The 23,677-nt window shown below is 45.4% G+C and overlaps 2 protein-coding genes across 3 annotated transcripts; both read right to left on the bottom strand.

The window, feature by feature from the left end:
- Positions 1 to 945: 945 nt before the first annotated feature.
- LOC105050605 (uncharacterized) lies at positions 946 to 14,455 on the bottom strand. Of its 2 annotated transcripts, none has more exons than XM_029263054.2 (2): positions 14,051 to 14,189; positions 946 to 1,868 (listed from the first exon to the last, which is right to left on the bottom strand). In XM_029263054.2, exon 2 carries the CDS (start codon positions 1,762 to 1,764, stop codon positions 1,126 to 1,128), a length of 639 nt encoding a protein of 212 aa, XP_029118887.1. In that variant the 5' UTR covers positions 1,765 to 1,868; positions 14,051 to 14,189; the 3' UTR covers positions 946 to 1,125. The 2 variants fall into 2 exon arrangements, with proteins under 2 accessions (XP_029118887.1, XP_010929024.1); XM_010930722.4 differs by having other exon boundaries at positions 953 to 1,758; positions 14,051 to 14,455.
- A 928-nt stretch (positions 14,456 to 15,383) lies between these two features.
- LOC105050765 (uncharacterized) lies at positions 15,384 to 16,957 on the bottom strand. The gene is made up of 2 exons (XM_010930946.3): positions 16,707 to 16,957; positions 15,384 to 16,225 (listed from the first exon to the last, which is right to left on the bottom strand). Exons 1-2 carry the CDS (start codon positions 16,854 to 16,856, stop codon positions 15,581 to 15,583), a joined length of 795 nt encoding a protein of 264 aa, XP_010929248.1. The 5' UTR covers positions 16,857 to 16,957; the 3' UTR covers positions 15,384 to 15,580.
- Positions 16,958 to 23,677: the final 6,720 nt, after the last annotated feature.

Here is a 23,677-nt window from a genome sequence, read left to right as displayed (position 1 = left end):
TTTTGATTTTTAGTTACACAATATAATTTTTGATTACACGAATAAATAATTTGGTTAGATGAACCGGTTCAGATCCAGTTTTCAAATCGCATAATAGGTACACTTCGATTACATTCGTTTGATTTATGGTTATGTTGGTATATTATTTAGTTACACTATTTTATTTTTTTGGTTATAAAATTTTTATCTCTGATTATATAGTAGTTGATTATTATTCAACTTATTTATATATACAATATACCTACGTGCGCTCGATCGACAACCATGCACCGGATGGTGATTCTTAATGTGTACCCTGAAGTCGTGCTTCCAAAACCTCCGTCACCCAAGCCGGGTTCTCTCCCACCGATTTCCGACACCGTGATGCGTACGCAACGAGACAAGTACAAGCTTACGCAGTCAAATGCCAGTAAGATGCCAAGGCGACTTATGGAAATGAAAGCTAGAGCATTTTCTGATTCACTCACCACTACGGGAGGACCAAAAATGAGCTACAAAACAAAAAACGGTTCACGTGCTTCCCACTTCGTATACCACGCAAAAGAGACGTTCAAATTTGTTTTCGAACCAGCGGAGCTAGGAGGTCTTCTGGCCGGCGGCGATCCGAGTCTGGACGCGCTCGAAGCGAGAGACGGGGCAGGGGATGGTGATCCCGCCCGTCCTTCTGGCCCCCCACGTACACCACCAGATGCCCCTTGGGCGGCGGCCTCCTCCCCTCTACTTCCCCTTTCTGGGGCACCAGAAGCGCCGCATCGTCGCAAGCAGCCTCCCAATCGCCGGCGGAGGACCGATCGCCGAGGCACCGAAGGTGTGCCCTTCCACTGCTGTAGATTGCGGGGTTGGGGATGAGGGATTGAAGATTAGGGTTAATCTTTCTCTCCAAAACCAGTCAAGGATAGTTCCATCATTTACATAAATTTAAACGGCAGCAGATGATAAAAGTGGACGGTATGGATCTAAAAATAAATCCTTGGCAGTTCAAGTACTTTTTATTCCATCTAAAAAGTTCAGAAACTTAAAAATAATTTCAGAACAATCTAGAAATCTATTGATAATTTTTTCGATAAATTATTACATTGGCAAGAATCAGAGTCAAACTCGTAAAAACTATTGCTCTCAACAGTGTTAGTCTTCCATCATAGGCGTGCCTGCAAGCATGAAGGCCTTGTAAGTGACCCTCCTAACAAGCGAAGAGCCACCCCAAGCAGTCTCCAGCTCCTTGACCACTTCTTCAGATAACAAATCTACTCCTCGCTCCTTGGCGGTGGTCACAGCAGACCAGGACTTCAACACACCCAAAAAAGCATCAAAAGACAAGTCCTGCCCCATGTCAAGCTCCAAAGGATCGCCTTCGGATCCCAAACCAATGCTTTTGAACGGGAATGGAAGATTCTTGTATCCATCGATGACGTATCGAGCGCGAGGGTCCCAGTAGGGAAGGGTGGTGTCGAGGAAGCGCTTCATAACATCTTCTATAGGGCTAATTCTGTAGTTGTAGCCCCAAACAGCGATCACTCCTCCGGGCTTTCTTAGGACGCGGTTGACGAGAGAGTAGAAGCTTGGGAGGTCAAACCAGTGGACGGCCTGGGCCACGGTCACCAGATCCACGGAGCCCTCACCCCCGGACACGGACGCAAGGTCTGTCTCTGGGGTGGAGAGGGGCGTGTGGACGTATCGGACCTTTGAATGTGGGATGGCGCGTTTCAGCTGGGCGTCGCTGACGTCCGTGGCGATTACCTGCTCGTAGTGCTCGGCCACCTGCATGCTCGTATGCCACGCTCATGGGTTACTTGCCTAACTATGATGGACAAGGTTGTGATTCGGGAACATTTGGACGATTTATATTAAAGATGGGGGAAGACATCAATCTGATATTGCACAACAAAATTCGATGTGATAAGATAATGCACAATGTCTATGCATCAAGTAGTCTAATCAAATTAGATATAGCTGGGTTTGCTCCGAAAAAAAAAAGACGTACACCACGCAAGATTCAAATCTAAGGTCTTTACTCGACAGGTATAAGAATATGTTTACTGGAACAAATACTGATGAATAAAAGTGAAATATCTTGAAATGGAATAATTAACATCAACCAAATATATTACTTGATATAGAAATGGGGAGCCTAATTAATACCCGATTTTTTCTTTGATCGAACTACAACAGACAGTTCTTGCATACAGTTATACTATTTCTATACAGACACTTGTATTTGCACATGTCTAGTTATTTATAACTGTTGGTGCAAAAATCTGCTTGCGTCGGAGAAGCTGGAGTTGGGGAAGCCGCAGTCGCCGCCGGGACCTGCAAAGGAAGTCTAAACCGGAGGTGGGGTTGCTCCGACAAGACCCTCCGACGCTCAAGTCAGTTCTCTGCCTCAACAAGAATGGAGTGCTCGAACGGAGAATTTAGCAGAGTTTTGAGATAAGAAATGAGCTTATAGAATAACGTATCTGGGTCCCTCTTTTTATAGGTGGGGGAGGTAATGGATCGATGGCGACGTTTGTAACCGCCAGGTAGTGGGCCGCCCACAGTCAAGAGGAATTTACTGCGAAGAGTAGTGGAGCGGAGTCGTGGCTATCGCCGTAGCTCGCCACGTGGAATCTGTTACAGGCAGTGGAGTCACGCGGCGCCCGCCGCAGGGAGTGGAGCAGAATCATGGCCGTTGATACAGCCTGTCAGAGAATAATGGAGTCGCGTAGGGTCTGCCGCAATGAGTGGAGCAGAATCATGGCCGTTGATACAGCCTGTCAGAGAATAATGGAGTCGCGTAAGGTCTACCGCAATGAGTGGAGCAGAATCATGACCGTTGATACAGCCTGGGAATGTAGATCCATCGGCCGAAGCTCGGCAGTGGCCGGGGCTGGTGACGGAGTTCGGCTCCCGTAGGAGTCTGGACGAAGTTTGTCTTGCAGCCATAGGGGTCGAGGATGAAGCCCGGCTCTCGTAGGAGTCCGAGCGGAGTCTTCCTGCAATTTAAAGTTAAAGGCGGAGTCCGGCTCCCGTAGGAGTCCGGACAAGGCTTACCAGCGGTTGATGTTGAGGACGGAGCCCGACTCCCGTAGGAGTTCGGGCGGAGTCTACCTGCTGTTGAAGTCGTTGGCGGAATCCGGCTCCCGTAGGAGTCCGGACAAAGTCTGTCTGCAGCCGTTGGAGTCGAGGATGAAGCCCGGCTCCCGTAGGAGTCCGGGCGGAGTCTTCCTGCAATTTAAAGTTAAAGGCGGAGTCCGGCTCCCGTAGGAGTCCGGACAAGGCTTACCAGCGGTTGAAGTTGAGGACGGAGCCCGGCTCCCGTAGGAGTTCGGGCGGAGTCTACCTGTAGTCGATGTCGTTGGTGGAGCCCGGCTCCCGTAGGAGTCCGGGCGGAGTCCACTTGAGGTCGGAGTTGTCGGCGGAGCCCGGCTCCCGTAGGAGTCCGGGCGGAGTTGTCTTGAGGTCAGAGTTGTCGGCGGAGCCCGGCTCCCGTAGGAGTCCGGGCGGAGTTGTCTTGAGGTCGGAGTTGTCGGCGGAGCCCGGCTCCCGTAGGAGTCCGGGCGGAGTTGTCATGTAGTCGATTCCGCTGAGGACTTCGGCTGTGGGTATTTTATACCCAACATCAGTCCCCCTACTTTCGAGTTTAAATGTGCGCACGTCAGAGCCCGTTTTTCGGTGAAGGTGACCTGAAGAGTCTTTTCGAAACCTCCGTCGGAACGCGATCCCAAGCGTCGTGCTACGGAAATTTGTGAGCGGTCAACCCTCGATAGCGATGAGGGGGACATGCGGGACACGTGGAACGCACCAGTTGGCCCAGGAACACCCGCCGCCATAACTGCGCTAGGATCCGTCGGCTATTTAAACCCCCTAATCTCCCTTCGTGGCTTCATTCTGCCAATAGGATGGTGCCTTTCTTTTGCCCGAGAGCTTAGCTACTCAGCTACTCCCCTCGCACCAGCCCTTGCCTTCTTCAGCTCCCCAATTCTTCTCCGAGGGTTTCCACGCCATGTCCTCTACCCCGGAAGTCATTCTTGAAGGGATGTTTAGGGCTTGAAGGAAGGAGAGGAGGAGAACGGCGGCCGGTGAGAATTTCCATCGCTTTAAAGGGGGCTCAAGGAAGAATTCCTTCAACAACAGGGGTTTAATAACGGGGGCAGCCGGTGAAGTTATTCTGTCCGAAAATTTCGGAGCAGCAAGGCGGGGTGATACCGGTCAAGAGGGCAGAGCTGTCGTCACAAGCTATGGCGGGATCCTTGATACCGTCGGGGCCGAGGGACCAGAAGCGGTCGGCGTTGACGGTGGGGCAGTGGAACTTGTTGCGGGGACAGTGGAAGTAGCGCATGCCGACCTTGCCGGAGCATTTTGGGTGGCGGCTGTCGTGGAACATTCGGAGATGGAGTGTATCTCTGGCATCACTGCTGCATCCAAGGTGACTCCGGTTCTTCTTGAAACAGGTCTTCGTCACTGCCGCCGCTGCCCTTACCGCCCCCGGGGATCTATCCCACCCTTTTCCCCCTAGGGTCGGGATTTCGGAGATGGAGCGAAGCGAGGTGGGGCGAGAGCTGATAGGTCCGTTACATGCACTGGAGAACGCGGTTGAGAAGGACAGAGACGGGAAGAGGAGTTTGCAGCTCGGAGCGGCCTTCGGTATACCCCTTCCAAGCCATGCTCGCGAGGTTTGCGATGATGTATATCTTTTTCTTGACCCACCGGGTCCTGTAACGTATATCTTGTTAAATGAAAAGAAGATTTGGTTACCTTGTCTGCGTCTTGCATTGAATAGTTGTCTGTCGAACTTCTTCATTTTCCTTTCCTCTTTCTTCCTTCTTTTCTTCTTTTCTTTTTCACGTCGTCCCAAGGTCATCGATGACCTCTTTTATTCGCGTAGGGTTGTTATTTGCCGAGCTCCTTTTTGACTTTTACGCTGTTCGAAGATACCCAGTTGTTATTCCGTTAACGGCTGCAGGTTCGCTCGGGGCCATTTGGGCCCGGGGTCCTTCCTGAGGCTTGAATTCGGGGATCCGAGCTCCCGTTGCCCTCGTGCGCTGTTTGCTTTCCGATCATCACTGTTGTGATCCATTGCCTTCCTTTTTTGCTTGGAGTTTTTCTCCGCTGAAGTCGAGGCTAAGTTCGGCTCCCGTGGGAGCCCGAACGGAGAATCCCTCTTGAAGTTGGAGTTGTGGGCGAAGTCCGGCTCTCGTAGGAGTCAGGGCGAAGTCTTCCTGCAATCAAGATTAAAGGCGAAGTCCGGATCCCGTAGGAGTCCGGACAAGGCCTATCGGCAGTTGCTGTTGTCAGCGGAGCCCGGCTCCCGTAGGAGTCCGGGCGGGGTTGTCCTGTAGCTGATGTCGGCGATGGAGCCCGGCTCCCGTAGGAGTCCGGACGAAGTCTTCCTGCAATCAAGATTAAAGGCGAAGTCCGGATCCCGTAGGAGTCCGGACAAGGCCTATCGGCAGTTGCTGTTGTTAGCGGAGCCCGGCTCCCGTAGGAGTCCGGGCGGGGTTGTCCTGTAGCTGATGTCGGCGATGGAGTCCGGGTGAAGTTTTCCTGGGCGTCGTGGATGGAACCCGGCTCCCGTAGGAGCCCGGGCGAAGTTTTTTTTTTTGGCGTCGTGGACGGAACCCGGCTCCCGTAGGAGTCCGGGCGAAGTTTTTTTTTTTTGGCATCGTGGACGGAACCCGGCTCCCGTAGGAGTCCGGGCCTTCCCCTTTATTTGAGCCAGGGCAAGGTTCTCCTTCTGTTCCTGGCTGGGCTGCGAGGGCGCATTAGGGCGCTATAAGGCCTCTTCCCCCATCCGGTCTAAAAGAACCAGGCTTTTGACTTTGCTCATATCAGGACGAGGTTCTCCTCCTGTTCTTGACATGGCTGTGGGGGCGCATATGGGCGTTGTAAGGCCTCTCCCCCCATCCGGTCTAAATGGAACCGGGCCTTTGACTTTGCTCAAGTTAGGGCGAGGTTCTCCTCCTGTCCCTAACAGGGCTGTGGGGGCGCATGTGGGCGTTGTAAGGCCTCTCCCTCCATCCGGTCTAAAAGAACCGGGCCTTCGACTTTGCTCAAGTTAGGGCGAGGTTCTCCTCCTGTCCCTAACAGGGCTGTGGGGGCACATATGGGCGTTGTAAGGCCTCTCCCCCCATCCGGTCTAAAAGAACCGGGCCTTCGACTTTGCTCAAGTTAGGGCGAGGTTCTCCTCCTGTCCCTAACAGGGCTGTGGGGGCACATTGGGCGTTGTAAGGCCTCTCCCCTCATCCGGTCTAAAAGAACCAGACCTTCGACTTTGCTCAAGTTAGGGCGAGGTTCTCCTCCTGTCCCTAACAGGGCTGTGGGGGCACATATGGGCATTGTAAGGCTTCTCCCCCCATCCGGTCTAAAAGAACCGGGCCTTCGACTTTATGAGGTTGCCCTTTTGTTTTTGATACAGTTTGCTTGAATTGTCCCAAGACATATGGGCATGCGTTTTTTGATTAAAATGAAGTTACTGGTAGTACATCCGTAAGTTTTCTGAGCTTCACGGTCGCGGGAGGTCGGCTCCTCCGAGCTCCTTAAGATAATAAGTTTCGGGTCGGACTACTTCTTTGACCTCATAAGGTCCCTCCCAGTTTGGGGCAAGTTTCTCCTGGCCCTGAGGTTGCGAGACAGCAGCTCGTCGGAGTACTAGATCTCCTGCTTTAAATACTTTGTTCTTGACTCGGGCGTTGTAATATCGAGCAACTTTCTGTCTGTAGACTGTCATTCGAACTTGAGCGATCTCCCGTCTTTCTTCCAGCAGGTCGAGGTTGGCTCTGAGACTTTGTGAATTTTGGTGTTCGTCGAATGCCACGACTCGTGCCGACGGGAGTTTAAGCTCGATCGGGATGACGGCTTCCATACCAAAGGCTAAAGCAAAGGGAGTCTCCCCCGTAGGTAACCTCTGGGTGGTTCGATACGCCCATAGCACATGATAAAGCTCGTCCGTCCAAGTTTCTTTTGCTTTTTCAAGCCTTGTCTTAATCCCCTACAAAAGGGTTCTGTTAGTTACCTCAGCTTCGCCGTTCGCCTGAGGATGGGCTACTGATGTGAAGTTGTGAGAGATGTTTAGATCTTCACAGAATTCGGCGAATCTGGCTCCCACGAATTGCCGTCCATTATCAGTGATTAGGGTTCTAGGCAAACCGAACCTGCAAACGATCGATTTCCAGACGAAATCCTGCACTTTCGCTTCTGTGATTTTTGCTAGTGGCTCGACTTCGACCCATTTGGTGAAGTAGTCGATCGCTACAAGGAGGAACTTCCTTTGCCCAGACGCCATGGGAAAGGGGCCAAGAATATCCATCCCCCATTGTGCAAAAGGCCATGGGGCACTCAAGGGTGTGAGCTCGGTAGCGGGCTGTCTCTGGATGTTGGCGTATCTCTGGCATCGATCACACTTTTTGACATATTCAATCGAATCATGATGCATTGTTGGCCAGTAGTATCCTTGGCGGAGTAGCTTGTGGGATAAAGATCTGGCTCCCAAATGGTTTCCGCAAACTCCCTCGTGTACCTCCCACAAGGTGTAGTCAGCTTCCGAGGGCCGGAGGCATCTTAAGAGGGGCAAGGAATATGATCTTTTGTACAATTTGCCCTCATAAAGGATGTATCGGGAGGCCTGATTTCGGAGCTTCCGGGCCTTTTTCGTGTCCTGAGGGAGAACTCCATCTCTAAGATAGGTTATCAGCGGGTCGACCCAGCTGGGCTCGTGGTCGATTTCCATTACGGGCCGCGATTCTTCTGTACTCGGATGTTTTAGAACTTCAAAGAGGATGCCTTTGGGCAATTCGGCCGGAGCTGATGTCGTCAGTTTGGAGAGAAGATCGGCTCTGGTATTCTCCGATCTTGGAATCTGCCTGATGTCGAAACTGCTAAAGGTGGGGGTAAGCTCCTTTACTTTCTCAAGATATTTGGCCATACTGTCCTCCCGCGCTTCATAACTCCCGCTGACTTGTCCCACCACTAGTTGGGAGTCGCTGTGTACCCGGAGTTGACCTATTTCCAGCTCTTTGGCGATCCTTAATCCCGCGATCAGAGCCTCATATTCCGCTCCATTGTTTGTTGCGAAAAATTCGAAACGCAGAGTGTACTCCGCGATGACCCCCTCCGGGCTGACCAAGATCAGGCCTGCACCCGCGCCTGCCATGTTGGAAGATCCGTCCACATAGAGGGTCCAAAAGCAATCGGAGGGACTGGCTTCTTCGTTGGGGGAGCTCGGTTGAGTCTTCAGGTCGTCAACTTCGCTTTGCTCAGGTTTGGCCTCCTTTGGGATGATGCACTCTACTATGAAATCTGCCAATATTTAGGCCTTTACTGCTGGTCTAGGTCTGTAGTTGATGTCGAATTCCGTGAGCTCGATCGTCCATTTTGCCATCCTTCCAGAGGTATCAGCTCGGTGCAAAACCGCCTTGATCGGTTGATCGGTGAGTAGCGTCACCGTGTGCCCTTGAAAGTAAGGTCGGAGTCTTCGAGCTGCAACCAACAAGGCATAGGTCAGTTTTTCTAATTTGGTGTACCTGGTCTCGGCGTCCCTCAACGCGCGGCTAATGTAGTAGACTGGTCGCTGGACTTTCGTTTCTTCTTTGACAAGGACAGCTGCGAGGGCCGTGGGAGAGACCGCCAGATACAAAAATAGTTCCTCCCTAGGTTCAGGCTTCGCCAGCAGCGGGGGTGAGCTAAGGTAGCTTTTTAATTCTTCAAACGTCTGTTGGCATTCAGAGGTCCAACAGAAGTTCTTCGGCTGCTTGAGGGTTTGAAAGAAGGGCAAACATCGTTCAGCCGACCTCGCGACAAAGCGATTAAGAGCCGCTATCCTTCCTGTGAGGCACTGAACCTCCTTGATCGACCTTGGGGCGGTCATCTCTTGGATGGCGCAAATTTTCTCTGGATTGGCCTCAATCCCACGCCCCGATACCATGAAGCCCAGGAACTTTCCTGAGGTTACCCCAAAAGCGCATTTGGTTGGGTTCAGCTTCATTCTATACTTTCGAAGAGCGTCAAAGATTTCCTCGAGGTCGGCGACATGATTTCTAAAAGACCTGCTTTTTACAAGCATATCGTCCACGTAAACCTCCATGTTTCGGCCGATCTGCTCTTTGAAGATTTTGTTCATCAGTCGTTGGTAGGTTGCACCCGCGTTCTTGAGGCCGAATGGCATGACCCTGTAGCAGTAAAGGCCGCGATTAGTGATGAAAGCTGTCTTTTCTTCATCTTCCGATGCTATTCTAATCTGATTATAACCGGAGAACGCGTCCATAAAAGTGAGGAGCTCATGGCCTGAGGTAGCGTCCACCAGTTGGTCGATCTTGGGAAGGGGGTAGCTGTCCTTTGGACAAGCCTTATTCAGCTTTTTGAAGTCTATACACATCCTCCACTTGCCGTTTGCTTTCTTGACCAAAACAACATTGGAGATCCACTCAGGATAATTGACTTCCTTAATAAATCCGGCCTTGAGAAGCTTATCCACTTCCTCGGCTATCGCCTTCTGCCTCTCCGGGGCATGACTCCGAATTTTTTCTTTTGTCGGCTGATGTTTCGGGTCGACTGCCAGATGATGTTCCATGACTTCTGTGTCGATCCCCGGCATATCCGCCGGGACCCACGCGAAAACGTCCGCATTCCTTCGGAGGAAATCAACGAGACGCGTCCGCACCTCCTCCCCCAGGTTGGAGCCAATTAACACCACATGCTCCGTGCTCCCGTCATTCAAAGGGATTGGTATTAGATCTTCGATTGGACCGCCCCTCTCTTCAGCGAGGTCATCGCGAGTATCCAATCCATCGACCGGACAGAGGTCTGCTTGATCGCTTCTTTGCAAGGCGATGTTGTAGCAGTGTCTGGCCAGGGCTTGGTCTCCCCGGACCTCTCCGATCCCCTGGTTGGTGGGGAACTTCAATTTCAAATGGTAGGTTGAAATGACAGCTCTGAGGGCATTGAGGCCGGGTCGGCCAAAGATTGCATTGTAGGCAGATGGCGTCTTTACCACCAAAAAATTCACCAGAGCTCTGGACTGCTTTGGATACTGACCCGCGGTCACAGTCAGAGCTATCATTCCCTCTGTCGGAATGGCGTCACCAGTAAACCCTATCAAGGGGGAGCAAATCGATCTCAGATGACCGCTAAGAGTGGACATTCTTGAAAAGGCGTCGTAGAACAAGATGTCGGCCGAACTTCCGTTGTCGACAAGAATGCGACGGACGTCGTAATTCGCTATATTCAAGGAAACTACGACCACGTCGTTATGAGGGAATTGGACTCCCTGGGTGTCTTTTTCGGTGAAGGTTATGGGTTCTTCAACCTTTTGCCGCTTGGGGGATGCAGCTGGTGTGCTGATTGCCTCCCGCCGGGATTCTCCCGAGATGACGTTGACGGAATCCGACAGAGACCGGTCATCCGGCCACCCCTTATCGGCGACCATAGCCGGAGGTAGTTGTGCAGAGACCTCGCGAGAAGGCATCAGATGAGGGAAGGAGGATTGGGTGCCGGAAAAGATGGCCGGAAGCGGATCCGTTGAGCGCTCCTTTAAGAACAAGGGTACTGCGAAGACACAGGCCCCTTCCTCTAGCGCCAATCTTGTTGGTGCAAAAATCTGCTTGCGCCGGAGAAGCTGGAGTTGGGGAAGCCGCGGTCGCCGTCGGGACCTGCAAAGGAAGTCTAAACAGGAGGTGGGGTTGCTCCGGCAAGACCCTCCGACGCTCAAGTCAGTTTTCTGCCTCAACAAGAATGGAGTGCTCGAACGGAGAATTTAGCAGAGTTTTGAGATAATAAATGAGCTTATAAAATAACGTATCTGGGTCCCCCTTTTTATAGGCGGGGGAGGTAATGGATCGATGGCGACGTTTGTAACCGCTAGGTAGTGGGCCGCCCACAGTCAAGAGGAATTTACTGCGAAGAGTAGTGGAGCGGAGTCGTGGCTATCGCCGTAGCTCGCCACGTGGAATCTGTTACAGGCAGTGGAGTCACGCGGCGCCCGCCGCAGGGAGTGGAGCAGAATCATGGCCGTTGATACAGCCTGTCAGAGAATAATGGAGTCGCATAGGGTCTGCCGCAATGAGTGGAGCAGAATCATGGCCGTTGATACAGCCTGTCAGAGAATAATGGAGTCGCATAGGGTCTGCCGCAATGAGTGGAGTAGAATCATGGCCGTTGATACAGCCTGTCAGAGAATAATGGAGTCGCGTAAGGTCTGCCGCAATGAGTGGAGCAGAATCATGGCCGTTGATACAGCCTGGGAATGTAGATCCATCGATCGAAGCTCGGCAGTGGCCGGGGCTGGTGATGGAGTTCGGCTCCCGTAGGAGTCCGGACGAAGTCTGTCTTGCAGCAGTAGGGGTCGAGGATGAAGCCCGGCTCTCGTAGGAGTCCGGGCGGAGTCTTCCTGCAATTTAAAGTTAAAGGCGGAGTCCGGCTCCCGTAGGAGTCCGGACAAGGCTTACCAGCGGTTGATGTTGAGGATGGAGCCCGACTCCCGTAGGAGTTCGGGCGGAGTCTACCTGCTGTTGAAGTCGTTGGCGGAATCCGGCTCCCGTAGGAGTCCGGACAAAGTCTGTCTGCAGCCGTTGGAGTCGAGAATGAAGCCCGGCTCCCGTAGGAGTCCGGACGGAGTCTTCCTGCAATTTAAAGTTAAAGGCGGAGTCCGGCTCCCGTAGGAGTCCGGACAAGGCTTACCAGCGGTTGAAGTTGAGGACGGAGCCCGGCTCCCGTAGGAGTTCGGGCGGAGTCTACTTGTAGTCGATGTCGTTGGCGGAGCCCGGCTCCCGTAGGAGTCCGGGCGGAGTTCACTTGAGGTCGGAGTTGTCGGCGGAGCCCGGCTCCCGTAGGAGTCCGGGCGGAGTTGTCTTGAGGTCGGAGTTGTCGGTGGAGCCCGGCTCCCGTAGGAGTCCGGGCGGAGTTGTCTTGAGGTCGGAGTTGTCGGCGGAGCCCGGCTCCCGTAGAAGTCCGGGCAGAGTTGTCTTGAGGTCGGAGTTGTCGGCGGAGCCCGGCTCCCGTAGGAGTCCGGGCGGAGTTGTCATGTAGTCGATTCCGCTGAGGACTTCGGCTGTGGGTATTTTATACCCAACAATAACTATGTATATAGTGAGATATAAGTATGTAAAGCTGCAAGGAACTGAGAATCAAAGAAATTTTGAATTTTGAGATGGATGTTAAAATTTTAGTTATTTTAATTTAATTGACTAAAATTATAGTCTGGTTAATGAAAGAACTAGCTATCAATTTTTTTAAGAGTTATTTGTTTGATCAATCTAATGTATCAAGTTGAGAAACTTCATGTAGAGTCTTTTTTTTTTTTTTTTTTTTTTTGACCGGACTCCTTTGACCATTAGTCCAATCATAAGATATATTAAGAATTTAAGTACCTTGATAAACAGGCAAAGGCATAGGCAAAGGCAAAGGCTGGTTGGCAACCAAGTATTCACAAGAGAGACCTTAGGTGCAATACACAATGGTGCGAATAACTACTCTACATTGCTAACAGAAAAAGCAAAGAGAACGGATAAAAAAAGGGGGGGGGGGGGGGGGGGGGCGGCGGGCGAAATTAAAACCTAGGGCATCTCGTTCCTATCTTCTTGATCTATTGCGAAGGTGAGCTGTCACCATCCATTGCAGAGTCATATACCCACCCATTAGGATAGTATAATGCCTCTCTACCCGTTGAGCCCGCAGGCCACCTCTTTTTTTTAAAAAGACAACGTGGTGGGTGAGGGTCATATACCCATATCTATCCTGCAATACCTACGTTCCACGTCAATACACGCACAACCCTTTTTTTTTTTTTTTTTTTGAGAAATTCTTTGTACATCGCCTGTAGTGTAGAAAATCGGATATCATCTCGTTCGATTGATTCACGTAGCCACTACTTTTTAATACATATTTAATATCTACAATTCTATTTTTTTATTTAAAATTTTGAATGATAAAAATATCCATCTTTTTTGAAAAAAATTATGACATCCTATGACCATATTATAATATCCTGTGGTCAAATTATGATTTCCTGCATAAAAAATTATAATTTGACTTTAGAATATTATAATATTAGAGGGACATTTTTGTTTAACTACTTTTCAATATGCATTCAATGTCTTCAATTTATTTTTTTCATTTAAAATTTTGAATGACAAAAATACCCCTTTATATCTGAAAAAATTATAATATTCTGGAGTGAAATTATGAATTCCTACACAAGATGTAATAATTTTTTCATAAAATATCATGATAAGAGAGGCATTTTCATCACTAAAAAATTTTATAAATTTTTAATGACAAAAATATCTTTTCTACTTTATGACTTTTGGGAGGAAAATTATGACACTTTGTGCAGGAAGTCATAATTTGATCGTAGAATATCATAATATGACCATAAAATATCATAATTTTTTCAAAAGAAAAATATTTTTATCGTTCAAAATTTTAAATAAAAAAATAAAACTGCAGATATTAAATACATATACTGCATGCATTAAATACATATTGGAAAATGATGGCTACATGACCTAATTAGATAAGCAGTATATTTTTTTCACACCGAAGCGATGTATTATAAATTTTTAATGATGAAAATATTATTTTCACTTTATAATTTTTTAAAAAAAATTATGACATCCTATGCAAAAAATCATAATTTAATCATAAAATATCATAATATGGTCAGATCATAAGATATCATAATTTTTTTTAAAAAAAATATTTTTATCATTTAAAATTTTAAATAAAAAAATAAAATTATAGATATTAAATATATATATATATTATATGTATTAAATATATATTGAAAAATAATGGCTAGACGATCCAATTAGACAAGCCATGTATTTTTTCTATAGCAGAGCGGTGTACAGACAATTTTTTTTTTTTTTTTGGTCCCAGATGCCCTCCACAGCCTGGCCCAGGCTCCTGTGCAAATGGTAGGCTCCACAGCCCAACATCCCCCACACAAACAAAGAAAATTAGGAAAGCTTGTGGAGAGATCATGAGCAGGGGATGTGCTCTCATTAATCAAAACACTCAAACACTGACGAGAGAGAGAGAGAGAGAGGGGGGGGAGGGGGCTTGTTTAGGGGAGGCTTACGCTGATGGCGGCCTGGCCGTTCCCAGTGCCGGCATCCCAGGCGAGCTTGTGTTGGGCGGTGAGCGATGCGAGTTTGGAGAACCAATCTTTGGGATAGCTGGGCCTCGCTTCTGCGTATATCGCCGCTTGCTTCACGAACAGCCCGGCCATTTGCCCTCACTTCTCTCTCTCCCTCTCTATCTCTCTCTCCGTGCGCGTATTTCAGCGGCGCTTGTCTCAGAAGAAATTGTCTACTTATAGGCACCCCTTTCTGTAACACAACATATTATGGAGGAGGTAATATATGCGGCTCCAAGGCTATTCTTGAAATTTGATACATAACAGGTAGCTGTCATGTATGACTCCGAGACGCTTACATGAGTTGTTTCTTATTCTTCCATCCATTCAAGGCTATTCTTGAAATTTGATACATAACAGGTAGCTGTCATGTATGACTCCGAGACGCTTACATGAGTTGTTTCTTATTCTTCTATCCATTTCATGAAGTAAGCTCATCCTTTCCCCAGTGATGATGCCAGGAGTGACCTCATCATCACCTTGCATGCCAATTAGTAATGTCTTGAAGGCATTGGCTACTAGTAAATTCCTCTAAGCCCAAAGTATCACCTCCCAAATAATATTTAAAAATAAATCCTAGCCCTTCAACAAATTTCAAGATCTAAATACCAAGAATGTCCCTGCAATACCTCTTCGCTGCAACTAAGGATCTCTACTTAGGTCCAGATGATGAGTTCATGCATATACGTATGATTTCTTTTGCAAATGGAACCTTGCTTTGTTTGGGTTGATAATTTGAGAGTGAAATAGCTCAGCATCCAAGCTTACCCAAATTTTTGATAGCACTAGAATTAAGCGCTGACGCCGCATCTTGGTTCGGTCTTGCGTGCAATCAAAGAAGGTGTAATTTTAGAAATCGAAAGAGGTAAACGATTGTTGTGGATTGTCCTAGAGTTAAAATCACAAAAAACTACTTGGGCCAGGCCCGGTTGTAGGTGCGTTTGGCGCTCATTGCTCAAACAAAGCAGTTTGGGTAACAATTTGAACCGCGGCTCGAATAACGTCTTCGAACCAGCCCATCGTGCGTCCTTGAACCCCGACCTGTGAGCTCATAAGCTTCTCGAGTTCGCCCCCTCCTCCAGCGGCCTGGTCCACGAGGTCAAGGAAGTGATGGGCCGGGCCGCCGCTGTGTCATCTTGCTTGCCCACGAATCGAGAGAAATAAAGAGCAGTGCTACGATAACCCAGAAAAACCACTCAAAAAGGACAATCAAACTGTCTTTCACCAGTCGCGTTGCTTTGTGGCACATTTCATAAAGCAAATACTACGGCAGCAATGAGAATCCAACACACCAGTTGAGTGATTTTTTGAATTATATCACTGAGTAACTAAACATCTCGTGATAGAATGCTAAGCGAAGAGAATTCCATTAAAACATGCAATCCAATTTATTCAAGCAATCGGAATTAAGGCATGAATTAAACCTATTACAATGCCACAAATGCGACCTTTCTCCCACAGCTTCTCTAAGATTTACGAGCACCTCGAATTTTCCAGCTTGGGAGTGCCGGCAAGCATGAATGCCTCGTACCTTAACCTCCTGACGACAGAGGAGCCACCCCATTCAGCCTCAAGCTCTTTGACCACTTCCTGGGATAACAAATCCACTCCTTGCTCCATAGCAGTGGTCACAGCAGACCATGACTTCAGCATCCGAAGAAAGCCATCGAAGGTCATGTCTTGTTCCAAATCGAGGCAGAACGGGTCACCTTCCGATCCAAATCCGATACCCTGAAATGGGAACGGGAGGGTCCGATACCGATCGAAGGCATACCAAGCCCGAGGGTCCCAATAAGGGATCGTGGTCTCAAACAAACGCTTCATCACGTCCTCCAAGTGGCCCATGTTGTAGTTGTAGCCCCAGACAGCTATCACTCCTCCGGGCTTTCTTAGAACACGGTTGACGAGGGAGTAGAAGCGAGAGAGATCGAACCAGTGGACGGCCTGGGCCACAGTCACCAGGTCCACCGAGCCCTCGCCCCCAAGAATGGAAACAAGGTCTGGTTCCGGGGTAGACAGAGGCGTGTGGACGTATCGGACCTTAGGGTGCGGGAAGGCGTGGTTCAGCTGGGCCTCGCTCACATCGGTTGCGATCACTTGCTCGTAGTGCTCCGCGATCTGCTTGGATGCCATCTTAATTACAACTGGGAGGTTCCAAGTTTGGATCGGATGCAGATTGTGAAAACGATATATGTTTACAGATAATTAACTCCTATATCACATCAATCGGAGCAAGACCAGCTCAAGTTGGATCAAATTAGAAGCACCCACAATCAGAAGGGATTATGATGAAGAATAATGATATATAACAATTATATAAGAGTGAATGTAATAATGCAATCTGAAAAATATCCGTCTTCCTGCTACCTCAATCTTTTGAATGAGGCCGCACAGGGAACTGTAATTTTCCAAATAAAAACAAACAAAAAAACATAGACTCCTTGGTGTAACCTACCCACCCCCCACCAACCACCAAAAATAAAAAAAAAAGGGCGGTGGTGGGCTCACGGCTGCTGTCTGGATGAGCATCTCTAGCCGGAGACGATGATTCGTGGCATCATGTGAGAGAAAGAAAGAGAGGGGAAAGGGAAGGGCTTACACTGACGGCAGCCTGGCCATTTCCGGTGCCGGCGTCCCACGCCAGCGTGTGATGGGCGGTGAGCGATGCGAGCTTGGCGAACCACTCCTTTGGATATGACGGCCGCGCGTCCGCGTACGTCGCCGCTTGCTTCTCGAATAACCCTGCCATCCTCTCTCTCTCTCTCTCTGAGTCTACACAGGAATTTCTCCTCCGGTAGATTTATCGCCACAAAAATTTGCCGGTATGTCCCGAACGCATTCACACGGTTCCAACCGTACCAGAATTCTGTCCACCCATCTGTAATGCGTCACAAGTTGGTATATCAGACGGCTGGGATTCACTTCTTTGATGGAAACCATTAAAAAGACAAAAAAGAAAAACTTGTTGATACTTTGATGGCAACGGTGACCTCACCCGTCCCCGACACTTGCCAATTGGAGTACCATTAATCTGGCGATTTAATTTACCAAAAAAAAAAATCTGGCGATTTAAAGATTCCAGTCCATGTTGTTAATCCAAGGCATGCATTTTCCCGTATGAGATATGAAAAATATTGGTTCTAAAAATCCACAAACATAAACTAATGAAATTTGATATATTAGCCAAGATGAAATTGGCCGGGATATCTTGCCACATGAGTAACAATAATCAAAATTAAATCTAAGTATCTATATAATTAATAAATATAATATGTTTCCTCGTATGAGGTCATATATTGACACAAATTTGTGTCCTAAATATTTTTTATTACAATAAAGTATTTCATCCAAAAAGATTAGTCCAAGATATTATTTAAATTTTTTAGATCTGTATAAGCATCTAAAATTTTTCCAGCGAATAACTGATGTGGGAGCCTGATGAACTCGTGCTGTATTATGATCCTATATAGTTTTTCAAAATCTTTCCAGCTAGCCCAATAAATCCGCATTGCATATCTCTAATTCATATAACCTATGTCTTAGGTCGGATATAATATCATTTATAATAATTCAGGATTTCATCTAAAAAAATTAATTAGAAGATATAATAATTTTAAAATTTTTCTAGTGAATAATCGATATAGAATGAAATATATATCTACATAGCTACTAAAGTTCTAAAGCCCAACTTGGATCGTCTGAGACACTTTAAAAAACATAAAGCAGAGATAATTCAACCTAAACATGCAACCAGATTCCACCGCCACTGTCCAGCCCCATCACTTTTTAGCATCTGTGAGAAGCCCTCCTTAACAAGCTTCAATTCAGTAGATGTCCCAGTTTTCAGATGCTAACGTTGTCAACCTTCAGACATTGGTGTGCCAACCAACATGAACGCCATTATCCTCCTAATGCCAAAGAAGCCACCCCAGGCAGTCTAAAAACTCTTTTGCCGCTTCTTCAGACAAGATGACCGCTCCCTGATCACCGCAGACCATGATCTCAGCATCGCTCAAAAAATTATCCAAGGATGAATCTTGTTCCATGTCGAGGCTCACATTATCTCCCTCGGAACACAATCCAATGGCTCTGGAATGAGAACGCTGGTTTCGGCATCTCTCAAACTCACATCGAAGTCCATGGGGCGTAGGCTTAATAGGGAAGCATGGAGACACTGAAGCGCGCTTCAAAACCACAGCATCTCATGGTTGTAGGCCTAAACAGCAATCACTCCTCCAGCACACGGGCAAGGCCACGGTTACCAGGTCCTCTGAACCTTCCCCCTTAAACATGGAAACATTAAACAATAGTCTTCTAGAGGTGGGTGGGGGGCACCTTCGGTTGCCGGATGGCAAGTTTGAGCTGGGCCTTGCTAAATTCCATGCACCTACCCATAAGTACTCAGCTAGCAAAGTTCTTCTTAATGACTGTGATGCTAATTAGTCTTTTTTCTTTTGAATGATCGATTTTAGAAGAACATTTAAGACCCAGCAGTTGGCGAGCTGGATTTGCTATTGGGCTATTGGCTTTAGCATTGAGGGTTCTGATTTTATGGTCGTGTCATGGAAATCTGAAGGTGGCCAAATTTGGAAAACTAAGTGATTTTATATATATGATGAAGCGCATTGTAACTTCCTAAGGGAAAGTTGGGGGAGAAAAAATTGAGGGAAAGCTTTACGTGACACCAGGATATTTATGCCATATTGAAATAAGCGAACAATCAGACGTGCAAACTGACATTTGGGAGAAATACCAGGGTTTTAGTGAAGAAATAGTATTGAACATGGCGCATGATAAGAAGAGAAAATAAGAAGTGCGTAAGGGCCTACCATGATGGCAGCTTGGTCATTGCCGGTGCCAACACCCTATGCCCGCTTGTGATAGCATGTCATTGAGGCGAGCTCGGAAAACTTCTCTCTCAGAAATCTTGGCCGTGTTTGGTTGGACGTATATTTTTACCTTCCTCTCTTGTAGCCCTCTCATCACCTCTCTCTCCATCCCTATCCACACCGAATCCAATCACAAGAGTGTGTTTAGCTATTTTTGTATGAGAATTTATGCGGATGTGTATTTAGTCCTACATCGATTATTCATTGAGAAAATCTTAGAATACTTATATAAAGTCAAAAAATTTCAATAATATTTGTTAAATTTAATCTACAGCATCACATGAATCCAACAAAAAAAATATATATATATCTTTGCCTGACAGTGTAATGGTGGCAGCAACCTTTCCTAATGTAGATCTGTCAACGGGTCGGATTCGGATCGAAACCTAGATATCCAGATCCGGACCCGATTTTAGTTACTGGTTTTGGATCCGGATCCGAATATCCGACGGGTCTAGCCTTGAAGTATCAGACCCAGACCCTAATGGATCTCAGATATCCGGATCCGATTCCGAAATCCGAAACTCATATTCAAAGTTTCATAAAAAATACCTAAAAATTATACAATAATCTAAAAAATATCTAAAAATTATAATGATCATGCAAATAAAAATATAAAATTTACTCAAATTCAACGAGTAAAAATCCAACTACAATATCAAAAAACATAACAACATACAATTATAATAATAATTTATAATTTTAATAACAACATACAATTATAAAATACTCGATACATTATCTAAATTTTAATAACAACATCACATTGTTCCATCCCAATTTGTTCCAACATTCCTCACAAGTCGTAACTCCAAATCAACTTCCACCATGCCATGGGATAATAATGAAGGCCTAATCAAAAGAAATATAAAACATTACTTATTGAACATAAAAAAACTAACAAATAAATTTTTTTGTTAATAAAACAACATAATCAAAAAGCTTACTTGTTAATCCTCCACCATGAAATTCAGCCACATCAAAGCTCAATGGATGTTTCAACAACATCTAAAAAAAATATCATATTTAGTAAAAATTATAAAAATAAAAAACTAAATAAAATAACAATTAAAATTTACCATTCTTTGTGGATTCAAGTCAATCACTGGTAGTCGACAAAGCTTCAATAATTTTTGAAGCTAAGCATGATCGCCTCTCATCAATCACCCTACCTCCAACACTGAATGCTGATTCAGAAGCAACAGTAGTAGCTAGAATAGCTAAAATATCCCGTGTCATCTTTGCTAAAGTAGGGTACCGAGCACTATTCATCTTCCATCAATTCAAAATATCAAAATTATCTTTTTTTGGAAATACAACTTCCTCCAAATATTTTTTCAATTTAGATTTATTAGAATCTCGAATAGTGGAAGAACGAGCTCGACGATACCACTCATCAAAGTCATGCTTATCATCCAAAGATACAACCCCACGGCTTGCACTTGTATTTTCATTTGTTGAACCACTTGACAAAAAATAATTTGAATTCCCAGCCAGCAATTCATGACCCTCATATTCATTATACAAATCAAACATAACTATATGAACTCTATCAATATAATCAAAAGAATTAAAACCATATAGTTGATAATAATAATACTCCACAATATTAATTTTGAATCTTGGATCAAGAACAGTTGCAATTGCTAATGGCAAAGAACATTCTTTCCAATATTTTGCAAATTTTTCTCTCATAGGTCCTACCATTAATGTAAGACATTCATGCTCGCTATTTTTTCACTCTCTCATCTTAAGCTGAATTTTACAAATATCTCGAAAAAATAGTTTAGAAGTGAGAAACTTTGAGCCAGAAAAATGATTACAAGCATCATAGAATAATTTTAAACAATCTCTCACAATACATGCCACTTTCCATTCATCTTCTGAAGGATTACATTTATAACTTCTTTTCAATCGAGACAAACGATAATATGCCTCTTTCAAAGGAATGGCAGCATCAAGCATCAAATAGGCTGAATTCCACCTGTTAAGTACATCTTTTCCTACCATTTTTGCATCTGTCAGCTTCAACTGAGATAATGCTTTTTTAAATTTTTGATACAAAGCAGGTGATCTAATCAACAAACTCACAGTATCTCAAATTTTTTGCAAAAACTCTCTAATCTTTGCTAATCCATCTTGAGTAATCAAATTAAGAATATGTGCACTACATCGTATATGAAATAATGCACCAGACAAATAAAGTAATGATTTTTCACAGAGCCACCTTTTTAATTGTCTGACTATTACATCATTTGCACTTGCATTATCAACAACCATTGAAGAGATTTTCTTATCCAAATTCCACTCTAATAACAAATCAGAAATAAAACAAAACAATGTCTCACCATCATGTGGATATGGAATCTTTTTGAATGCAATAATTTTTTTCTTCAATTTCCAAACATCCGATATATAATGTGCAGTCAAGCATGCATAAGCAATATTTGAATGATCTGAAGTCCATATATCAGTAGTAAAGGTAATCCTACAAGAAAGTGCATCAAAATAATCATATAACTTTGCCTTTTCCTACTTGTAAATATTCAATATATCACTCCTAATTATATTATGGCTTACAAGCTTAAAATTTGGATTCAATCCAATACAAAATTGTTCAAAAAACTCATGTTGAACCATATTAAAAGAGTAGTTGTGCTTAATAATCATTTTTGCCAAATCTTTTCTACTCTTTTCTTGGTCAAACTTGTAAACGGCCTTATTACTAAAGCCTTTAACTGCAGTAATTGATTGTTGTACGGCTCTTCCATCATTTTTTTTCCTAAAAATACATGAGGTAAGATGTTTCTTCAAGTGACTAGTTCCTTTACTACTATCACCACAAAGTTCCTTCTTGCACCAATTACATCTAGCAATGTCATTACCATTTTGATATTTAACCTTAGTGAAATCATTCCATACTGTTGATATCAACTTCCTTTTGTGACCCGTAATATTGTAGTGTGTAGATACAATGTTCTCATCCTCAATTTGCTCTACAGGTGTACTTACATTTTGTTGAACTTCAACATTAAAATTTTTAACACTTGACATTTTCTAAAATTTAAAATAAATCACATAAAAAAGATAACTATAAATTGATCCACAGAATATTACCAAATACCAGTACATTCACAGCAATGAACAGTAGATCAGTGAATGATATTTACAGGTGCGCTTAATCCACATGATATTTACCTAAAAAATAGTAGATCATAAAAAACAGTAGATCAGTGAATAATATTTACAGGTGTGCTTACCTAGAAAATAGTAGGTTGGCTGCCTTGATATCGGGTCCAGCGAGCAACGAAGATGGAGATGAAGTCGGCACCGTAGTTGGAAAGTAGGGTCGGCCGTCAGCGTTGTGGGATCGGAGCGACAGAGCGGGAGGGTGGAGAGGAGAGGAGGGATGGTCGGCGATGTCAGAGGGACAGCGAGAGACCGAGAGATAGAGAGGAAAAGAGGGAGACTGAAAGACAAAGAGAGGGAGAGAGATTGAGACCCTAAAACACAAAATTCCTTCCAAAAGAATGGTTTTCAAAGAAGTCAAAGTGAGCCCTCACTTTATGTGAAGAAGCAAGGTATTCAAAATTTTCTTATCATTTGTTTATATGTTGATGATCTTATTTACATGGGTACTAATTTGAAGATGGTGGAGGAATTCAAGCATAATATGATGAAAGAATTTGAGATGACTGATTTGAAGCAAAAATTTAGTGCAGGGGCAAAATGGTAATTTTAAAACTTTTTCAAAATTACTATTTTACAGTGAAATTATTAATTAATCTCATTAATTAATACTAATTAACCCTACACTAGGATCTAAATATGATACAACAGCATGCATTTAAATTTAAAATTCAAATTTGAATCAGTAAACGTTTTACAGTACTGTGTTCAGAACACATCACCTTTTGCGGGTAGTCGATCACCGTAATCTGATCACCGTCGGAGGGCTCTGATCGTCACGTCGCAGTCATCCAACTGTCTGGCCTCTGCGGATCGTCCACACGAAGCTCCCGTCTGATCAGCTCCTTACGAATGCTAGTTCGTGATTTCACTCTTTTGATGGCAGATGTTGATCGAACTCCTTCGATCGATGTGTGCCGACTTCTCGGATGCTCCGGATCGTCTGCACAATTACTTGAGAGGCTGATGGATCTCTCTCAGAAATTTGGTGGACTCACGACACTCGTGGCACACCAATCTCACTTTCCGAACCCTAGGTAGAAACCCTAGGGTACACACCAAAAACCCTCCGCCCAATTTTCTCTCTTTTCTTTCTTTTTCTCTCGGAAGGTTTTGGACCTTCACCTTGCGCAGAAGCCTTCCTCATGCCCCAAAGTTTTTCTCCTAATTTTTCTACGCACGTCTCACCTTTCTCCTCTTTTTAAAACAACGTCGAACGTGTCTTATCCGCATGAGAGGATAAAGACAAGAGGTTACACATTTGAATTCAAATCAAATTTGAATTCAAACGAAAACCAACTTATCCCTATCCTTTTGGGCGTGAGAAGAGAAGGGGCGTGGCTCTTTGTGCGTGGAAAAAGTTTCACGAGAAACCTTTTCTCGTGTAAGTAATGTGGCGCACAAAATGGATAAGGATGAAAGGGCAAGTGATAAGTTATCCATTCAAATTCAAACATGCTTTGAATTTGAATGGCTAACTAATTATTTTATC

This window comes from Elaeis guineensis, chromosome 2 (assembly GCF_000442705.2).
Source record: "Elaeis guineensis isolate ETL-2024a chromosome 2, EG11, whole genome shotgun sequence".
Taxonomy (NCBI): domain Eukaryota; kingdom Viridiplantae; phylum Streptophyta; class Magnoliopsida; order Arecales; family Arecaceae; genus Elaeis; species Elaeis guineensis.
The sequence above is the reverse complement of the archived record's forward strand: the minus strand, read 5'-3'. Positions and strand labels throughout refer to the sequence as shown.

Bases quoted from the DNA above. Each gene is read 5' to 3' on its own strand.
- LOC105050605 (XM_010930722.4), bottom strand. From the start codon at position 14,200: ATGGCCGGGCTGTTCGTGAAGCAAGCGGCGATATACGCAGAAGCGAGG. The intron at 1,759-14,050 runs GTAAGCCTCCCC...ACGAGCATGCAG, and splicing joins ACGGCCAGGCCGCCATCAGC to GTGGCCGAGCACTACGAGCA.
- LOC105050765 (XM_010930946.3), bottom strand. From the start codon at position 16,856: ATGGCAGGGTTATTCGAGAAGCAAGCGGCGACGTACGCGGACGCGCGG. The intron at 16,226-16,706 runs GTAAGCCCTTCC...GCATCCAAGCAG, and splicing joins ATGGCCAGGCTGCCGTCAGT to ATCGCGGAGCACTACGAGCA.